Source organism: Mus pahari, chromosome 11 (assembly GCF_900095145.1).
Source record: "Mus pahari chromosome 11, PAHARI_EIJ_v1.1, whole genome shotgun sequence".
In the NCBI taxonomy this organism is placed as follows: Eukaryota; Metazoa; Chordata; class Mammalia; order Rodentia; family Muridae; genus Mus; species Mus pahari.
Window position 1 is genome coordinate 42,901,588 of NC_034600.1, and position 21,244 is coordinate 42,922,831.

A 21,244-nucleotide genomic window follows, 5' to 3' on the forward strand; every position below is an offset into this window, starting at 1 on the left:
GCTCTCGGGAGGCAGAGGTAAGCAGATCTCTAAGAGTTTGAGGCCAGTCTGGTCTACAAAGCATGTTCTAGGCCAGTTCAGAGTTACATAGTGAGAACCTATCTCAAAAAAAAAAATTGAGATATTTATTTTGAGTGTGTGTGAAGGTGTGCTTTTTTATGTGGGGCATGTGTATATGTTTATATACATGGAAGCTTCGACCATCCTCAGGTGTCCTTCCTTGGAAGCCATTCATCTCATTTTCTGAGACAAGATCTCTCATTGATCTGGAGATTACCAAGCTGGCTAGCATGGGTAGCCAGTGAGCCCTGGGGATTCACCTCTTTCTGTATCTCCAGCATTGGTATTACAAGCACCTGCTATCATGAGTCGGGGCTTTTTCTTATGATGTGGTTTTAGGGGATTAAATCCAAGTCTCTGTGCTTTGGGGGGAAGCACTTTACCAACTGAGCTATCTCCACAGCTTCAGGAAATATATTAACCGACTAGATACTAAACAATGTTAAGTGAATATTAATGTTTTAGTTATGATGATATGGAGGTTATGACTTTTTAAAGCAGCCTCTGTATTTTAGATATACAAAGATGTGGTTACAGAGTGTTGGGTCTCGCCCGCCAGCCTCTAAGCATTGTATTGCGCCCCTTACAGGCACGCTAAGAGTTGCTTCCCCGGACGTCCCAGAACACAGCGTCCTCGGACCGCCCACTGTCAACGCCCACTCATCGCCTGGACCAACCACCAATGTCATCACGCCTACTCGATTGGATCCGCCTTCTGGACACAGCTCCGCTGAGGATTGGACCGCGCGCCATTGAGAGATTGAGACATGCGCCATTGGGACTGAGAGACACACTCAGCAGAGACAATGGGACATGTGGGAGAGGGTTGGGTTCTCCCGCGTGTTATTAATAAATAGTATTCTTTCTTGTAGCTCATCTCTATTTCAGGAAGTTTAGCTCTGCAGTGCGAACCCACCCCAAGGTGTTTTCTGCCCATGCAGACACGGCGCCGGTGTGCGTGGCGCAGGAACATTACAACAGAGGACATGAGACTTGGTTCTGTATTGACTGTTTTTTTATGAGTAACGGAAACGTAGAGGTTCCCCATACTTCCTACATCTGTATATAGCTAAACAGATGAAAAAACTAGGCCCGGTGATTCAGGTTCTACTACTACTACTAGCATTTAGGTGCCAAAAGGGTCACAAGTTCAAGGCCATCCTGGGTCACAGGGCAAGTTCTGGGTCAATGTGGGATACAGAGACCTTAACTAAAAATATAAAAATAAATAAAAATAAAAACCAAACAATCGTGAAAAATTGTACTCCCCTCCCTGGCTTTTCCTGGCTATGCTATGACCAATTCCTTCTGAATCTTTTCTTTAGAGGCCTCCTTCTTTACCTAATCATTAAATGTTAGTGTGTGTTGTGTGTAGGGCATTTCCTTTATTAGTGATTGATGTGGGCGGGCCCAGCTCATTGTGGGTGGTGCCATCCCTGGGCTGGTGGTCCTGGGTTATGTAAGAAAACAGGCTATGCAAGTCATGGGGAGCAGGCCAGTTAGCAGTACAACATGGCCTCTACACCAGCTCCTGCCTCCAGGTTCCTGCCCTGTTTGAGCTCCTGATCTGACTTCCCTTGCTGATGAAAACTGATCTACAAGTGTAAGCCAAATAAACCCTTTCCTCCCCAACTTGCTTTTTTTTTTTCTTAGCAATAGAAACTCAAACTAAGTCTTAGAATTTGTTCTCAATTGCTGATCTGTCTGTATCTTGAGCAACTTTTAAATCTTATTTTATAGTACATGAATGTATTATTAAGGACTTTTAAGTTGGAAACCTGGCACGGTACTAGTCTGTTTATGTCTTGCTTGAACTGAGACCTTGGCCCTGTAGCTATGACTATGTGTTCAAATATTAAGCACTGCCCTGTGAGCCAAGAAGCCATGAAACCAAGGTTTTTGCCCATAAAATCAAGGTAAAACCTTGGACTAAACCTTCAAGAACATGCTAGGCAGTTACAATTTCTTGAGAAGGTCTCGTCTCCCTTTGGTGCCAGTGACCTTCATCAAGAATGTAGACTGCCATCTTTAAGGCCACCACTACCTGAAAAGTGGGAGTTGACCAGAGCCTTCTTATCAAATTCAGCAATTTTTTTACTGTGGTTTTAAGTATCTCTCCAGCAGCTGTAAGGTGCTTATTTATTTTGCACTTTCCAATCTTGACTAAAACTGTTTTCTCGGACTGGAATTCAAAAGAAAGAAAGAAAGAAAGAAAGAAAGAAAGAAAGAAAGAAAGAAAGAAAGAAAGAAAGAAAGAAAGAAGAAAATTTTCCTATCAGAGAGACTTACAAAACCATGTATCATTCATTTTCAAATGCAGATGCATATGTATAGCCAAATGCAGTTGTAAGCCTTTTGGAACAAGAATACTATTAAAATAACTTGTATCTCCCTAAAAGGCAACATTCACTACTACTTGCAATTTTAAGCCCTCAGTATCAGAGCGGATATTTAGAGGAATTTGAGAGCAGAGTTTGGAAGACCTTGGTTTGCCACTTGAAAGTCTGTCTAGCCTTGCCATGTCACAACTTTTCTAAGACTGTTTCATTAACGGTAAAATGGGTAAAGCAGGCAGTTTCAAAAGGCTTTAAAAAAATGATAAATGTAAAACTCTTGGAATTCATTACTATCTGATAAGTTTAGATCTTGAGGTCTTGATCACATTGCAGCACATTGCTTTTGAGTGTTAGCTTTCTTTATAGAGCCCTGGTTTAGGACATGCCGTTTCAGTCTTAGGGATCTTACCATGAGATGACTTCATTACCAAAATACATTGACTTCTAGGTACATCGTATGTTTATTTGAGTCGATTTGGGGAAAACTTGAGGGGAGTCAATATTCTCTGAGTCTCTTTTAGTCTAGAGTCCAATTTGTTAAAACACACACACACACACACACACACAGAGAGAGAGAGAGAGAGAGAGAGAGAGAGAGAGAGAGAGAGAGAGAGCCCGACCTGGCATTGGTGACACTCCCTTTAATCCCAACACTCAGGGGGCAGAGGCAGAAGCAGGCGGATCTTTTGAGTTTGAAGCTAGACTGGTCTACAGAGTGAGTTCCAGGACAGACAGGGGCACACAGAGAAACTGTTTCGAATAACAAAACAAAACAAAAACAAAAACAAAACAAACACAAAATAAACAAGATGACCACAGGGGGAAAAAAATCAATGCACGTTCAACAGCTCCCCCATCCCACCCCACTCCAGCTTCCCTCAGGATCCAAGGGCGTGACCGAAGAACATAACACGAGTCAGGAAAGCCTGAGAAAAAAGTCACCAGGGACGTCAGGCACATCATCTTGTTCTCACGTGGCTTGTGATGCTGTAAAGCACCTAAAGAGATCTCTTCTTTTTCTCAGGTCCTAGGTAGTTCGGGAGGAGAAGACGACGTAGCCTGTCCGAGGTTCGAGCACCTGCTCGGCGACCCCTCCTCCGGAGCTGGAGGGCGAGGCTCTTAGGTAGGCTGGCCTGCTGCTGCAGCGCCCTCTGGGAGTTGTAGTTCCAGATGGCGGCGCTTTCGCAGAAGCGGCGGACTGAGTTCTCCTAGGACTCCATCCCCCGCCATCCCCCGCGGCCTAAGCCGTTGCCTCTTCCTGTTTAGAGGACTATTCTTTAAGCGGCTGCCCACTGAGAGGTCTGTGAAAGGGTCTTCGCCTCCTGCTCTGGTTTTCCGCGGTAGAGGGATTGGCCTGCTGAGGTAGACACGTTCTCGCTCCTGGCAAACTCACCCTGGGACAGTCCAAGAGGGAGCCCAGGCGAGGAGGGAAGGGCTGAGCTTGCAGCCAACCGGCTGTCTGCACGGAGGGGTCTTTGGGATGCCCGGAGAGCCAAGCCCCGGGCTAGGGACACTGCTCCAGAGTGGCGCGGGTCCCTCGAGTGAGTCAAGTGCGGGGAGTCCGCGGGAGCTGAGAAAGTCTGGGTCTGCTGGAGCCTCTGGGAAAAGGCAGGAAGGCTTACAGCAGATGAACACCCGAAGCCGGGGTGCGAGGACGGTTGGGATTATTGCAGGGATAGAGAAAGATCCAGAGAGGGGAATTGAGAGCGGAAGCCCTGCTGTTCCTACCACACTGGTGGTAAGGGTATGACTCACTTGTGCTTGGACAGGTGCTGGAGATGCAACCCAGGGCTTGGCAGTGAAGTCGCTCTACCACCAAGCTACTTCCCCAGCCCGTGAGTGACTGACTGCTCTAATTGTGGGTGGCAATGGTGTGTTGGCTGTCTTGCAATACTGAAGCTGTGAGGCAGCTAGTCAAACGCTTTCTCGCTTTACAAATCAGAAAAGGACCTACAGAATTGAAGAACATCCGCTTATCATCAGTCAGTAATTAGCCAACTTGTCCAAACACTAACTGTAAGGATCCTTTGACAGTGCCTTATCTATTGTTGAGGTCCCTTTCTGTTTTCCTATTCCATGCCTTCAAATATAACAAAGAAGTGGCATGTGGAGTATCAGACAAAAGTTTTTGTTTGTTCGCTATTTATTTTGGGTTTTGTTATTTGTTTTTAACAGAACTTTTCAGTAGGTCAAATGGCACTTGTAAATTAAAAAGAAACCTGTATGCCTTGTAAACAATTACTGTCAGATAGGCATGGAGCAAGCCTGTAAGCCCAGGATTTAGAAAGGTGAGGCAGGGGAACAGATGATCTCCAGTTTAGATAAATAAATAGTGAGGCTTCAAATCTGAAACCCAGGGTTAGAGAAATGGCTGGTCTCTAAAGTGGTGACCTTGCAAGCATGAAGACCCAGTGTGTGTGTGGGTCTTTGCACCTTTGTAAAAAAACAAAATCAGGTGTTATGGTGCACATAGTGATGTCCAACACCTAGTGATATAGGAAAAAGGAAAAAAAATCATGAGGTTAAAATTTTTTTTAGCAGGCTTACGTTTTTATAATACATGTAAACCTCAGTGCTTTGCTAGTAGTTTTTGGTTGGTTGGTTTGTTTGTTTGTTTTAATCTAAAACTCAACCAGAAAATCTAGTGTTGCTCGTCCAGGAGAAGGAGTTCTTTGGTGTCATAGTATGGCTTTGGTGCTTTCTAGACTACATTGTGTCCATCACTGCCAGATTTTAACATTCTTTGAAGCATTAGTTAATCAGAGTAGAAAAACCTGCCCCCCCCACATCAGAATTGTAGAATTATGGCTGTTAGCTATTAACACACCGGTAAAGTCTTCATAAAGAAGGAATATATGTGAGTTAGTAGACTCTAGCGAACTTATAGAGAAAAGAGATACACATGCAATAACTGCATCTACCAGGCTGCAGTTTTTAAATGACACGATTCCCTTTCTTTTATACTACAGAGGTAGATAAACTCTTAACAAATATCACCCGCTGATGTCTGTTTTCCTTTTATAAAGTGTTATCAGAATACAACCATGTATACTCATTTCCATACTATCTGTCATACTAAAAGGCAGAGCTGAATAATTCTAGATGCCCAGTGGCTTAAACAATTTCTTTCTGCCCCTTTATAGAAAAGTCTCTCTATGCCTAATACATAATATATAAACAATATAAAGTATCTTACATTTTATCATATATGTAAATGTATTAGATAATAACTAATACCAGCCTCTGAGAAGGAACATAAACTCCTTGGATGTTTATGTCCATAGAAATATTTATCTTACCACAACCTAGTGTGTTCTGCAAATTGATGCTAGCATCCTACCATAGGTACTATAGATTCACTTATGGATAATTATAGGGAGAGTGTTAGAACATCTAGGCCCTTCAGGTCATAACTAGAGAACATGTCAGGCAAGCAAGTCCCATCTCTGTCCGTGCTACCACCAAGCCCAGCTCCTTGCTGCCAGGAGTTGGAGTCAACTTATAGTCACACATTAATCAACCACCCTTTCCTTTTGAGTACCTCTGTGACTTTTAGCATACCAAGTCACGTATGCAGGTCACATATTAACTTAGAGCCCCATCCTCTTTAGAGACCTGTAGGAGTGGGGTTGTACTAGGTGGGGCTTTATTAGAAGCCATTCTTACAATGTTGCAATTAGATGCAAGAAGAGTTGAAAGGGCAACATTGTCTTTGGTGTGTTCTCAGGTGGTGGTAAGGACTTTGTGGGAGCCAGATGGAGCCTCCTACCGCCAAAGTTGTTGTTTTTCCAGGGCTCTGTCCTTATCTCCTTGGCTTGGCTATCTCATACCCAGCTGGAAGCCCTTTTATTTCCTATCCCCAGTGTTCTCAAAGTCACCATTTCAATCCTGGCGTTCATTTTAACTCACATTTGCTTTTACCCCAGTATCTCACACAAATTATATACGCCATCAACTTCCTTTTGAGACCTGTCTTATTTTTTCCTTCTATTCTCATAAAATACTTGAGATGAAGTAATTTGTTTTATAAACAAGTTTATATCTGACAGTTCTGAGGACTAGGGAGTCCAAGGTCAGGGTGCAGTTAGTTTGGATGCTTGGTAAGGTCCTGCCAGGATGGCTCCTTCTTGCTAAGTTCTCACAAAGTAAAAGGGACAGAAGGGCAAAGTGGGGCTGCCAGCTCAACACCTGAATCCCTACTAATCACATTGGTGATTTAAGCATCTCCTAAAGGCCACTTAGGACTATAAGACTGAGTTGTCTCTCCAGCCTTGATAATTACCTTCAACACATAAGCCTAGGAGGTAAGCATGGCAATATCCCTGTCCTAAAACTAGTTTTAAAGAATCAGGAACTCTTAATGACACAGCTAGGGGTTAAGAGTCTTGAGTTTAAGGCTTTGTTTTAAAGCTCAAAGATTAAGATACTAGAACTGGATATGTCTGTTGATGTTACCTTGCCTGTTTAACACCCACCAAATCATATCATTAAGACTGTGGCAAAGAGATGTTAATATGGATGCTTAGCATTTTTGCCACTGATAGACCATTCTGCACAGTCACAGAACTCTTGTTCCCTTCTCAGCACACTTCATCACATAGCGGAGTATCTTACAGTTTTACTCATTTTTAAAAAAAACGTTAAGTTGCTTTTGGAACCATTGGTGTTTCCAGAGAGTTTGAAGTCTGAGCTCACTGACTGAGGCAACTGGAAACCACCATGTTCTGTGCTCATTTGCTTAAAAATGATTAACTATTTGATAAAAGAGGCAATAAGAACTTTGGACTCCTCATGTATGAGTTTTTATTTAAATCAACTTTCGGCTTCCTTGGAATAAATCTCTAGTTTTACTATGCCACATGTTTCAACGTTGCTCAAAATAAATTTATGCATGTGTAGCTAACCTAGAGCCTTTAAGTTCCTGAATGGCCATCATGTCTTCATTAATATCAGTCACTTTTTGGTAAGGCTGACTGACTTTAAGGAATATTCCTAAATGTTTCCTCTTTCCCAGTTTAGTAGTATTCGACCCCTAGTTAAAATATCTTCAGGACCTAAAAGTACCTACTCATTCTGAACCTATGAATATTCTTAGTTTATTTAAGAACCAACCCTGCAGTGTTGGTTTACAAGCAGGGAAATGTAGTCACCCACCTCTTCTACTGTTGATTGGTTGTTACTCTCACATGGACCCTTTCTCCAGTTGAACTGTCCCTGAAAGGACTGATGGTGACTTGGGAAATATCCTTCAAACAAAACAAAATAAAACAAAAACAAAAAACAAAACAAAACTTGCATCAGGAAACAGAGTCAGCTAAACTAGTTTGACTCAAATAAAACAGTTATTGTGCTTAATTTCTAATAATGGGTGCATAGACATGTAATTCCATCCCTCCCAATTGCATCTGTTTTAGAGGTTAAGGCCTGTTTGTTATGTTGGCTGTTAACAGTCTTTTATTCACAATCTAGATGATGAAGACCTGATTTTTCAGATCTTGGGTCTTTCGGAGAGCTCAAGCTCTTCCTTAAGGCAAGTATCAGTGTGGAGGAGGCAGCATTGGGCATCACACTGGTCAGATTCTGTTCCAGCAGGGGCTCGATCAGCTACGTGATCTAGGACCAGTTTCTTCTCTGAGATTCTGTTTGTTTTTCCTTATTCCTTCTCTCCTCCCCGCCTCCTTCCTTCTAATGTGACAGTAATATTTATTTACCAGAATTCAACGGTTTAAACAGCATCAAGCAAAACATTAGACAGTAGGCAGCCTTCAGTAAGACAGCAGGAGCACCACCTCCCACACCCTTTCTACTGACAGATGCATCCTTTTCTCTGGGGTTCCTCTAAAATGGCATAGACTAGAAGTAAATTCTTTCTCTTCAGCACCATTTTATTTGTGGTTGTTCAATGATTCTGTGAAGATCAACCCTTTTTTTTTTTCTACTTCAGAATGTACTCTATATACTAAATACTAAATACTCTGTGAAAACTCCAGTGCACAGAATAATAGTGGTTGGCATGGTTTTATACAGACAGATGTATCCATTTCTTTTTTTTTATTTTAAATTTTTTATTAGATATTTTCTTTATTTACATTTCAAATGTTATCCCCTTTTCTAGTTTCCCCTTAGAAAATCCCCTATTCCCTCCCACCTCCCCCACTCACCAACCCACCCACTCCCATTTCCTGACCCTGGCATTCCCCTATACGGGGCATAGAACCTTCACAGGACCAAGGGCCTCTCCTCCCATTGATGACCGACTAGGCCATCCTCTGCTACATATGCAGCTGGAGCCATGAGTCCCACCATGTATATTCTTTGGTTAGTAGTTTAGTCCCTGGGAGCTCTGGGGGTACTGGTTAGTTTATATTGTTCCTCCTAGGGGGCTGCAAACCCTTTCAGTTCCTTGGGTACTTTCTCTAGCTCTTTCATTGGGGACCCTGTGCTCCATTCAGTGGATGATTGTGAGCATCCACTTCTGTATTTGTCAGGCACTGGCAGAGCCTTCAGGAGACAGCTATATCAGGCTCCTGTCAGCAAGCTCTTGTTGGCATCCACAATAGTGTCTGGCTTTGGTGGTTGTTTATGAGATGGATCCCCAGATGGGGCAGTCTCTGGATGGTCTTTCCTTCAGTCTCTGCTCCACACTTTGTCTCTGTAACTCCTTCCATGAGTATTTTGTTCCCCTTTCTAAGAAGGATCGAAGTGTCCACACTTTTGTCTTCCTTCTTCTTGAGTTTCATGTGTTTTGCAAATTGTATCTTGGGTATTCTGAGTTTCTGGGCTAAAGTATCCATTTCAAAGGAAGCCTTTTAGGGTTTTAGATTTTCCAAATGCATTTTGCCAAAGCTACTCTTTCCCCCCACCCCCTCACCTCATGCCATTCTTTTTTTATGAGAGTGAGTGTTTCTGCCTGCAGAAACACTGTGGTCTGGATCCGAACTGGAGAGCGGGAACTCTGAAAAGGAAGAGGGCTGCGAAAAGAAACATGGAGGCCTTGGCAAAGACTTCTGATCAAGGCTCGGATTTTTATTGTTCGGACTTGCTTAAGTACAAGGAAGGGTTAGGAAGGGTTCCCAGCATGCGCCTGAGTCCTTTGAAGTTGCCATGGCGGTTCTCGAGATGGTGGGCAGTTCTCGCGATGGTGGGCAGTCCTCGCGATGGTGGGCGGTCCGGGCGATGGTGGGCAGTCCGAGCGATGGTGGGCGGTCCGGGCGATGGTGGGCGGTCCGGGCGATGGTGGGCAGCACTCTGTTATTCCTGCTGGAGGGGGAGTGGTTAGTGGGGGTGGGAGACACCAACATGAGAGGACACTGTTTTCCTTGCAAATCATCTTTTCAATTTCTAAAATGCCCTTTTCAGCTGAAAGAATTTAAAAATCATATAAGGTATAACAGAATCCCGAAAGTGACTAGCCTACAAGATGTTTACAGCATCCATAAGCTTTTAATGTCGTCGCTTGTCCCAGACTAATTTCACACACTTCACATGTATTGCATATGGAATGTTTTTATCCATTGCCTCAAAGAGCCATTTTTAGAATTAGTCAAATTTGTACTTTGACATTAATGAAACAGTGGGATTGTGAGGGCTCACTTAATAAGTAGGTTAGTAGTGTTAGAGAAACTAGTACTGGGACCCATCACGCTTTGATTTCCTTCTTCTCTGTGGCTCTAAGTGATGTAAGACAAATTCTCTTCCATCTTCAGCTTCTCCTGTTCCTTATCTTTCCATAATCTCAGTCTCAGTTTAGCAAGGCCGCCTGAAATCCAAGAATCATCCTAAATTTCTCGTCTTTCTTAGTAGCCTTCAATTCTTAGTTAAAGTAAGCTCCCTGAGTTGAAAGGACTCGGGGTCCCTGAACTTAGGCATGTCTTTAGTGTAGAAACTAAACTGAGTGGGAACTGAGTTCCCCACTGACCTGCAGCAGCCTGGGGCATTCTCTTTAGATACTGCCACAGAGAAGCTGTGGGATCCTTGCCTCAGCTGCAGACTAGAATTTCAGGAAGAGTCAGTCTGAAGCAGATTTTAAATGCATTGGTAATCGATTTTAAATCTATAGTTACACATGGATGTTAACAGAGTGTGTGCTCAGGGGAAAGATGCTCATGCCAGTATGTGAGGTGTGAGCTTCCCCCATGTATGTATGTGCAGGCGTGTAATTATATAAGCAGGAAATTACAGCATGGCTTAAAGAAAGTTTATATTTTTGTTTGTTTGTTAAATTCCCAGGAAAATGCAGGTTTAGATCTTGAAAAGGAATAAAGCCAAAGTGATTTCAGCCTTAAGCATGGTCACTGATAATGTCATTTGAAATATCTCTATAAAAATAATATTACCTCTATGTAGGCTATCCCTAAGACAATTTCATTAATTTTGCTGGAACCTTTGACTTGTCGCAGGTAAGAGAGACCAGGGCCCCCTTTCTTTTCCCATCTTAGCTTGTATGTCTTGCCTTAGAGGCCTAGGCTTTTGTTTAACACTTTAGATACAACTTAAGGCAAACAAGGGAACTGTCTGTTTTAATAGGTAGATGAAGGTGTTAAGATCAGTTTGATCGCGCTGGGTACAGCTTAGCAAATTTGAGACAAAAGGACTACCTCGTGAACTCTTGCAAATAAATAAGTAAGTAAATAAATAAGTAAACTTCAAATTTCTGTTTTGTTTTTTTTCTTAACTATTTTGGTGAAATTAATGTTATCAGAGTTGCTCTCATTTTAATGGGATTCTAGTTATAACTACCTTAAAACAATGTGTACTTTACACTAAAGCAGTGGCTTTTAACCTGAGTCTCAATCTGATAATCTGCATATTAGATATTTATGTCACGATTCATAACAGTAGCAGAATTACAGTGAAGAAGTAGCAATGAAATCATTTTATGGTTGGGGGTCACCACAGCATGAGGAAGGGTCATAACATTAGAAAGGTTGAGAACCACTGCAAAAGAATACTGTTTTGCTCCACGTTTGAAAGTGTGCAACTTGCTTGCTCTATGAATCTGTTTCAAAGAGTCAATTGAAACTTTTTAACCTGGGATAGATCCTGTTTGTTTGTTTTGCTCATCTTTGGTTATTGAAGCACTGTTCACAATATGCAACGTGGACTAAATCTTTCACTGATGTCTTGCTAAGCTGATTCCGAAAGTAGAACCAGTGGTTGGTATACAAATGAACTAAAACTGAAGTAATGAGATGAAAATTAGTGTTGGAACCGGGCGTGGTGGCTCACGCCTTTAATCCACTCGGGAGGAAGAGGCAGGCAGATTTCTGAGTTTGAGGCCAGCCTGGTTTACAAAGTGAGTTCCAGGACAGCCAGGACTGCACAGAGAAACCCTGTCTCGGAAAAACCAAAAAAAGAAAAGAAAAGAAAAGAAAAGAAAAGAAAAGAAAAGAAAAGAAAAGAAAAGAAAATTAGCATTGGGTTTGTAGCTGCTAGGCTAGCTCTCAAGAGATTTAGGGGATAATACTTCTCTCAGCTTTATAAGTGATATTTTAAAGTTATTGATGGTAGGAAATGTGACTTGATTTTCTATTTTTCCCAGTACCTCTTTACATTGTTGGGACTCAGTAAGTCCTTGCTGAATCAATGACTGTGTTTAACATTTACTGTTACTTAATATTTTGGCTGTCTTAGTAATTTCTGCCGTCCTAATCCATGTGGAAGTAAAATACTTATTTTGGGATATTAGTTTTGGCTATTTCCTTTTCCCCCTCTTGGTGGTTCTGGGACCTCTCAAGTAGTGTACAAGTACTCTGCCATTGAGCTCATGTCTTTCCCTTCCAGTCTCTTTGAAACGTTCCTCTCCCAAGATACTGCCTAATGGATGTCTTTAGCATTTGCTTGTCTTTAGTAGTACCAATAAGAGCCTGACTGGCTTATGCACTGGGCAGAAAAGCAGAAGCAAAGAGGGAAGTGAAAGGGAAAGAAACCAAGCAAAAATGCCCAGATTTGGGGAAAAGAGCATGTTACTAGCATCTGTGTCACAAAGTCAGTGGCACGTTGATGGCAGTTGTCTGCATGTTTATTATTAAGGAAGTCTTTTATTTAAAAGGGAGCAATTCAAAAGGTGGCATTTAAAAAGTATTTTTATTTGTTTATTGCGATGAAAATAATACAACTGAACATTTCTCGGCACAGAGTTCTAATGTATTTAGCATTTATTTTTAACCTTATGTAAACCGGTGAGGTGGGTGCTATTGTTTTGCAGGCGAGAATGTGGTGACGTGAAGGTTAAATGGATAGTAAGTACTAAATCATGTAAGCAAAGAGCTGATTTCTGATACAAACCTTAATTCCTTTCAGTCCTTCCATAAATATTATTGTAAGGAAATCAGGATAAGTTTGGCTAGCCTAAAGCTCCGGAGTAGAGCACTCACCTAGCAACTATGTGTCCCGCACTCATCTCTAGAGAGAAAGAGGGAGGTGGAGAGGAAGGAGAAGGAGGGGGCAGGGAAAGTTAACATAGGAGTCTGTCAAATCAGGACGGATGCTACATGCTTGTTCAGTGTCATAGTAACGTGAAGTACAAGACGGTGAAAGTGACAGAAGTGCAAGTTGACAGAGAGCAGGACATGTGGCACAACACTGGTGAAGAGGGTCAGCTCAGGTTTGGATTACCAGTCCGCGATTGGTCCCTTGTACCTTTTATCTTTCTACGTATAACAACAATTCCAACAGTAACTTACACAGTAAAGAACAGTTGCTTTTACAGCTCACAATGTATTTCATTTTATATTGTTCTTTGCATTGTAGAGTGAAATATACGTACACAAAAGTGAATTAAACACACACTCACACATACATAGAGTTAGAGAGCAAATATCCCCGTGACAACAATTAGATTGAAGAAGATGAACACTGCCAGTACCATAGAAGATCTCCTGTCTTTCCTGTTAACAACCCTCTTATCATCCTTCCAGCGTGTTCTCTCAGCGTCAGAAGTGATACTGTCTCACCTGGGTGGTTTCCTGGAAGAAAGCTGTCTCGCGCGTTGTAGATGTTTAGTATCTCACCGACCTCTGTCCTTGATATGTCCGTTAAAAGACAAATTACACCGGCTGATCGTGCGATGCCAGATTCCTTCTATACCGCTCTGGTCTACATCTCTTTGTGGTAGAATAAACCGTAGGCCTGGGATAATAGCAGAGAGTTCAACTCATCTGTTGGAGTTATTTATCCCCTTACATTAAATATTGTTTGGAGAACTTGATTGAAGAAAGAGATGTAGCTGAGTCCTTTACAATCTTTTCTGAACTGGAGAAGTTGTCTTAGGTTCCATGTGCTGCTATTATTGAAATATGGTCTTATATTTTAGGTCATTTTAATTGTACCAGTGATGATTTTTTTAGTAAAAATAGGGTAACTAGGCAAAACAAAGCATATTTCAACAAGTGAGTTATTCTAGAGTATATCAGTATAGTACCATTTAGTTTATAGTATAATATGCCTACGAAAGATTCCCAGAATTCTAATATAATTAAAATTCTGAGCCCATAGATGAAGAAAACATTATGCGCTCTCCCCTCAACCTCCCCAGTCTTGTTTTCAACATTTTCTGTTAAACCATGAGTACCAAAGGATGAAAAGATAATACTTTTTACGCATTTAAAAGTAAAATTTCCTATATACCATTAATAATAAAAAAAAATAGTGTATTCTCACAACAAGAAGACAGTTGTAATGGTAAGGAATGGAGATGCTGTGCTTCTGGATTTCAGTGAAGGAAAAGCCAGTAAGAGTCCAATGGATTAGATGCTGAGTACGAGAAGTCTCTGATGGGACAAGCAGAAGGACCAAGAGGCTACCAGTTGAAGTAGGAGAAGAGTATGCATGTGGTTTGGGTTTGGGTTTTTTATTTTTGAGGAAGAAAGTCAAGTTTGGAACATGCTAAGTTTGAGTTGAATAATTCTATCTAGGTGAAGATGCTGAGTAGCTAGCTGAATATGCAGGTGCGTTCAGGAGAGATGCTTGACTAGAAACATTACTGTAGAAGTTGGCATCCTTAGATCTTCAGAACTGTCTGTAGTTCTGAACTGTCTGTAGTTGAAGTGCATTATCTTCATACCTCCTAATGTGGTAGCCACTAACCACAGTGTTGAGGAGATTTAGCTTCCTCGAGAGAGCATGAGTTCTCTGAGGGGAAACTCTTGCAGTCTTTTTTTAGGTGGACCTTGGTCTCTGTTTCCCTAAGTCTGGAGGCTTTGAAGACATCAGCTCAAACTCTGAAAAAGCAGCCGTTCCCTGCACCCATCCCCTGCGGCAATTTCAATGGTTCTTTTCTTTGCCACCAGCTTACCTAATCTCATTCCTTCTTTTTTAAGCTTTCCAAAAGATTTTTAAAATATTCTATTCCAGGATTGGGTCCAAATAACTGAATCTGTATACCCCTGTCTCACTTATTTTTCTTTAGGCTGAAAGATAAAAGAAAAAATTCAAGCCGGGCGGTGGTGGCGCACGCCTTTAATCCCAGCACTTGGGAGGCAGAGGCAGGCAGATTTCTGAGTTCGAGGCCAGCCTGGTATACAAAGTGAGTTCCAGGACAGCCAGGGCTACACAGAGAAACCCTGTCTCGAAAAACCAAAAGAAAAAAAAATTCAAGTTAGTAATAATATTTCTGGTAAATGTCAATCATATACCTCATTTAAGTCCTGGTGGCTTTTTACACCTATAGTCCTAGGCTTGTTGAAGAGTTGGAGACCAACCCGGGGAACAGGGAGCCTTCTTTAAAAATGATACTAGCAGCAAATTCCCGTACTTCTCTATTCTGATTGTATGCAAATATATTAAAAATACTAAAATGTTTTTAAGATTAAATGACATTACCTTTTTCTGGTTTCTATAGGATTGACTGCCCCAGTGCCTTAGAATCTGAGGAAAAATGGCAAATGTGGATAGCGACTCCAGGCATCTTCTCTCTGAGGTGGAACATGAAGTAAGCCCTGGGCCTATGAACATCCAGTTTGACTCATCAGATCTGAGATCTAAAAGGTGAGGTCTTAATGTATTTATTTCATAACTAGGGCTTCTAACAATTCAAATATTATACATTATAGCCCAAAAGATCAATAGAATTCATAATGAAATCATCATTTCCTTACAGGATTCATACCCTGATGTATGTGCATATGAGTCCTGTTTCCTCGCTTGCACATTTTTGTGTCTTGGAATAAACATGTCTGTTAAGAAAAGGGTTGGGTTTTGTCAAGTAGGGTGCGTTTATGTAAGTGACTCAGATACCTGTTGATTACCCACTTCATGCAAAGTAATCTGGTTCTACAGATAGAAAAGGAATAGGCCTTTACCTTCACTGAACTACAATGCCAGCGGATAATTTAAAATAATTTGAGATTAAATAATCTTTTAGTTTATATCTGGAAACCTCAAGAGAATCTCCTCTAAAACAAAGTACTAGTAAATGAGTTCAATAAAGTAGCTACTGGGTAGAAGGGTGCGGACGTAAGTAAAGATACTTGGTATGCAAACTTGAGGACCAAAGGTTGCATCCTAGCAACCACATAAGCTAGATGTGAGCCCATGTACAACTTTAAACACAGTGATGCAGTGAGTAGAGACAGGAGGATCACCATGACTTACTGGCTACCAGTCTATAAAAAACAAACAAATAAAAAACAAAAAAAAAACCCCACATGAGTTCCAGATTAAGGAGAGACCTTGCCTCAGAAACAAGATAGAAGATAATTGCCCTTCTCTGGCCTCAACGCATATACACACTTGTGGGCACACATACACAAAGTGGTTACTTACAAAATAGGCAAAAATAAGACCAAATGTGTGATGGCCTGTGCCTAGCATTTTTGCATTCAAGAGACCAAGACAGGTAGATATGAGATTGGGGCCAGCCTGGGCTACTTAGTGATACCTTGTCTGTTTTGGGTTGTTTTGTTTGGGTTTTTTTTTTTAAAAAAAAAAAAAGAAAAGAAAGAAGAAACATGAAAAACAAACAAACCCAACCCTGAGGCACCAGCAAGATGGCTCAGCAGGAAAAGACCCTTGCCACTAAGCCTGACTGCTTGAGTTAAATCCCCAGGACTCACAGGATAGAGGGAGAGAACTTACCCAGAGCAAGTTCTCTGACCTGCAGATATATACAGTAGCATTGAGTGTTCACACACTAGATAAATAAATGAAGAAAGAAAGAAAGAGAGAAAGAAAGAAAGAATATAAAAAAACTAAGCAAAATTAAATAGCCTTCCAATGAGAAAATGCAGTAGAAAAATATATAAAATGTGCTTGCAGTAGTTTTAACAGGAATGTGCAAAATGTATAAGAAAAATTAAAATGTTCCTGAATGTAACATGCGGTTTGGAATATTTCATCAAATCTGAAATGCTATTGGTTATCAATTGTGTTTAAAATATACAAAGCTTGGCATAGTGGCACATGATTTTAATCCCAACACTTGTGAAGTACAAACAGGCAGATTTCTATGGGTTTGAGGCCAGTGTGGTCTACAGTGAGTTCCAGGAGAGCTAGGGCTACATACTGAGACTTGTCTTGCATGGTGGGTCAGGAAGACAGACAGACAGACAGACAGACAGACAGACAGACAGACAGACAGACAGACAGACAAAGGGTCTGGAACGAAGCTCAGTGGTTAACTGGCTGTTCTTTTAGAGGACCTGGATTTGATTCCCAGCACATGCGTCCATGATGGCTCACAACCGTCTGTAATTCCAGTCCCAGGACATCTGACACCTCCTGTCCTCCATCAATAGCCATGCACATGGTGCACAGACATTCTTGCAGATTAAGCACCCATACAAACAAACAGATCATTTCAAAAAACCTAACACACAACACACATGCACGCACCCACACTCGCACACACGCTGTGCCCACGTGTATCATACATGTACAGTGCTGGACTTGGAATTTTTGCTTTGTTTTCACTGGAAGAACTCTTGGCCATATGTGAGATTTCTCATTTATCTGTTATGGAACTATACAAGTTGATCATAGAAACAAAGTGTACTGGTTAAGACATTATTAACACCTCACACTTAGAAAACCTGGCTCTTCTGGATCACTTTTTGATTTAGTCATCAGACAGGTTGTGTGTCCCTCCTACATGGATAATTGTCCTTTGGCCATAAAGAGAGCGGGTGACTTTGATGACGCAGCCTTCCTTGATTTCTCCAGCAGCACTGAGGATGCTCACAGGTTCCTGTCCTTGCACTGTCCTGGTCTCACCAGATGGTGTCATGAGAGATCTTCTCGCAGGTTCCTGGCCTTGCACTGTCCTGGTCTCACCAGATGGTGTCATGAGAGGTCTTCTCGCAGGTTCCTGGCCTTGCACTGTCCTGGTCTCACCAGATGGTGTCATGAGAGGTCTTCTCGCAGGTTCCCATCCTTGCACTGTCCTGTTCTCACCAGATGGTGTCACGAGAGGTCTTCTCACTTATGGTTCCTGTTCTTTCCTTCAGTGGCTTGACAGAGATGGCCTGGGACGGCAGTTGTTTGTCAGCACACCACCAGTATCTTATCAGTAAGATATGACAGAAAGCCATTGTCTACTCCAGGCAGGAAGAATAAATTGTGATCTAGGGGGATTAAATCCAGGGGAGAGGTTCTCTCAGTGAAGTATTTGTCACACAAACTTGAGCACCCATATAAAATCCAGGAGCTATGGTGTGTACCTGTAATCACCACACTAGGGAGCAGGGACAGATGGCTTCTGGAGAGCATTGGCTAGCGAGGCCAGCCAAATTGATGAGCTCCAGGCTAGTAAGAGATAAATAACAATAGTCTCAATAAATAACAAATAAATAAACAAACCATCTCAAATATGCCACTAAATGAGAGAGAGAGAGAGAGAGAGAGAGAGAGAGAGAGAGAGAGAGAGAGAGAGAGAAGTTCAATTAGAAACCTTATGATGACCGGCCTTTTTATACTTGTGCTCACATATGCATACACGCACATGTGCACACACACACACATGCACACCAGAAAAAAGAATTTAACCCACAAATTTCGTGTGATCCTACACTCAGATCCCAGCGGCAACTCTGAGGTTTCTATGTAGCAGAATCTCACTGCTACACACACTGCTTTACAGTGTCAAACGGTGTGTGCGTGGGGTCATATACATTGCTAAGATTGAAAGCAACTAAAATGTGTTTTCCTCCAGGGCTGAAAAACTAAATTATGGTGCGTTCATACAATGGAATATTTTTCATCTAATATAAAAGGAGGTGGGCTTATGACATATCAAAATGAAACAACTCTTCGAGTTACTTTGTTAAAAGAAAAAAGTGAGTTTCAGAGCAGTCTCTATAGTCTGCCACCATTCATATAAAGTCGCTCACTGTGTAATAGACAATACAGTTTGTGCAGATGGAGTGGGGGAGGCTTAGGTGGCTAAGAGGAACTGCACAGCTGAGGTAAGGGAGCCTGGTGCATAGAGTTAGTAGATACTCAGTACCCAGTCAGTGACCACCCTCGTTGCTATCAGCAGAATGTTAGTCTAGATAAGAGCTGCAGCTGTTTCCAGCCCAGGAGCTAAAGATTGCAGTGAAAAAAAAAAAGAAAAAAGAAAATAAAGATTGCAGTGAGCTGATCCTGACAATATTGTTATCATTTCTTCAGATACTTGATTTTTCAGTTTTTGTAGCTAAAACTGGCAGTGTGAAATTTATCCCTGAAGAAAGTGTCGTTAACAGTGGCTATCAGAAGAAATAGAGAAGTTGATAATTGTGATTCTCACTGGTATATTCCAGTATTAGTGAATGTAGTCCACTTACAAATGCTGACTGAATGCTTAGAGTTTTCTTGAAGGTTCTAAGTTCTGTGATAAATAATTGGCCACTGTGACAATAAGACATAGGTCATTAAAGTGCATTCCATTATGATAAGTTGGCAGTTCAGTTCCTTGAAAGTTTAATCTAACATGGTATATTAAATGGAAATACATTTTCTATAATGAAACTTCTAAAAGGAAGGAATCCGCTATTTTCGATCCTGGTGTAACTGGTAAGCATGTATAAAGGAGAGCAACCACTGGTAAGAACTCAGTCCTCATTGCTTCTGCTTGTGGGGTAATCTCTGCAGGAGAAAGCAGAGACTATTAGATGAGAAAAAGTATGTGAGTACTTTTAAGACATTGTTCCTGCTGAGGGATAGATTCTCCAACTTTCCATGTAACTAAAACGTAGACAACTAGTACCAAGCTTCAGCTCTTTGGCTCACGGTGCTCTGGTGCCGCCCTTGTATCTGTATAAAGTATAATTGAATGTTTCTTACCAGTCTGCTCCCCTTCCAGCTCTGAGTGCATTTAGCTTTACCTCATGTCTGTAAACTGAGGACTTGAGAGTGCTTATACTTTTCTAATTTATATCGCTGCATATACCAGCTAGTCAGCATTCATGAGTGTGGTGTCAAGGCTCGTCCTGCACTTGGGAAACTTGGGCTGTAGGATGATGGAAACAACACTCCATGTTTCAGTATTTCTTAGCCTACGGTTAGCTTGTGTTATTTTTCTATCTCCCACTAGGTGGCAGTGGAGTCTTAAATTAGTTCAGATATAAACCTTTTAACTGACACAGACTAAGGAATTGCAGGCTTATCGGTTTTGTTTTTGTTTGTTTGTTTGTTTTTTGTTTTTTGTTTTTTTTATGAAGTAGAGTCTAAAGCAGGTAGAGGGAGGGCTTTGACGTTGCAAGTTGCATGCCACAGGCATGTGGATCCTTTGGGCACATTATAAAAAAGTAAGACCCCTTTTTCTTCAGCATGCCTCCCTCTGATGCTATTTTGTCACCTGTTTTGGGGTAGAATGGACAATAAAAATGTAAATGGAGGAGCAGAAAGGTCTAGAAGCCTGCTGTGTTCTATTCAATACATTCTATTGGGAATGAGCAGGCTTTTTTCAGGATTTTGGAGACTACTAATGGAGCTGGTACTCAGGGTGGCTTCATATTTTCCCACCGCTCTGTGACTATGCCCTGGGAAAGTTGACCACCCCAGCCAGCCGACAAAGTTATGAAATGGTTGATTTTTAATTTCTTTCCAGTTCTGGGTATTGAACCCATGGCCTTGTATATTGCTACACAAGCACTCTACTGTGGCTTGCCTCGGTTTTTAACTTTCCCCTTTTCTGTGCATCTTTGTTTCCCCTTTCCTTCTGCCGCTCCTTATAGGCCCAGGGTTACACTGTAAAGCAGGAGTGCCCTCAGGCCCCAGTCCCTTAAGCATGCTCTAAAACAGACTTTTCTCCTACAGCTTACTTATCAGCACTCGGCTGTTCTGTTCTTGTAGGACTGTGTTGCCCACTTGGTATCAGAATGGAAAATAGTCTGATCTATTAGAGATATAACCTATTAAACTCACACGGCTGTTTTCATTTCAACACCAAAACATCTCAAAATACCAAATCCTAACATTCAGGCTTTTGTTATTGAGGACTTTGTAGTGCTCCGACAAGCCACTAATAGAACTGGATATTTCAAATGCACAGCTTCCTCCCACTGATGGAGTGTGTAAGGTACATTATGGCACCTTGCTGTTTAGGGTATCTACAGTCTGTGCATTTGTGAATCAGCTTCTCTGTTTCTCCTCCCACAAATGCTGTCACTGTAGATCAGCCTGAGTTGATAGGTGGGTCTTAGGGTTTCTATTCCTGCACAAACATCATGATGCAGAGGCCATGGAGGGATGTTCTTTACTGGCTTGCTTCCCCTGGCTTGCTCAGCCTGCTCTCTTATAGAACCCAATACTACCAGCCCAGAGATGGCACCACCCACAAGGGGACTTCCCCCCTTGATCACTAATTGAGAAAATGCCTTACAGCTGGATCTCATGGAGGCATTTCCCCAACTGAAGCTCCTTTCTCTGTG

General features: G+C 41.7%; 1 protein-coding gene across 1 annotated transcript in view; it reads left to right on the forward strand.

The window, feature by feature from the left end:
* Positions 1–3,669: 3,669 nt before the first annotated feature.
* Positions 3,670–21,244, forward strand: part of Slc38a9 (solute carrier family 38 member 9) — a 78,076-nt gene continuing 60,501 nt past the window's right edge. Inside the window, exons 1-2 of the mRNA XM_029543930.1 lie at positions 3,670–3,758; positions 15,238–15,383. Coding sequence (XP_029399790.1) covers positions 15,274–15,383 — 110 coding nt within the window. The 5' untranslated portion in view covers positions 3,670–3,758; positions 15,238–15,273. The remainder of the gene's footprint in view (positions 3,759–15,237; positions 15,384–21,244) is intronic.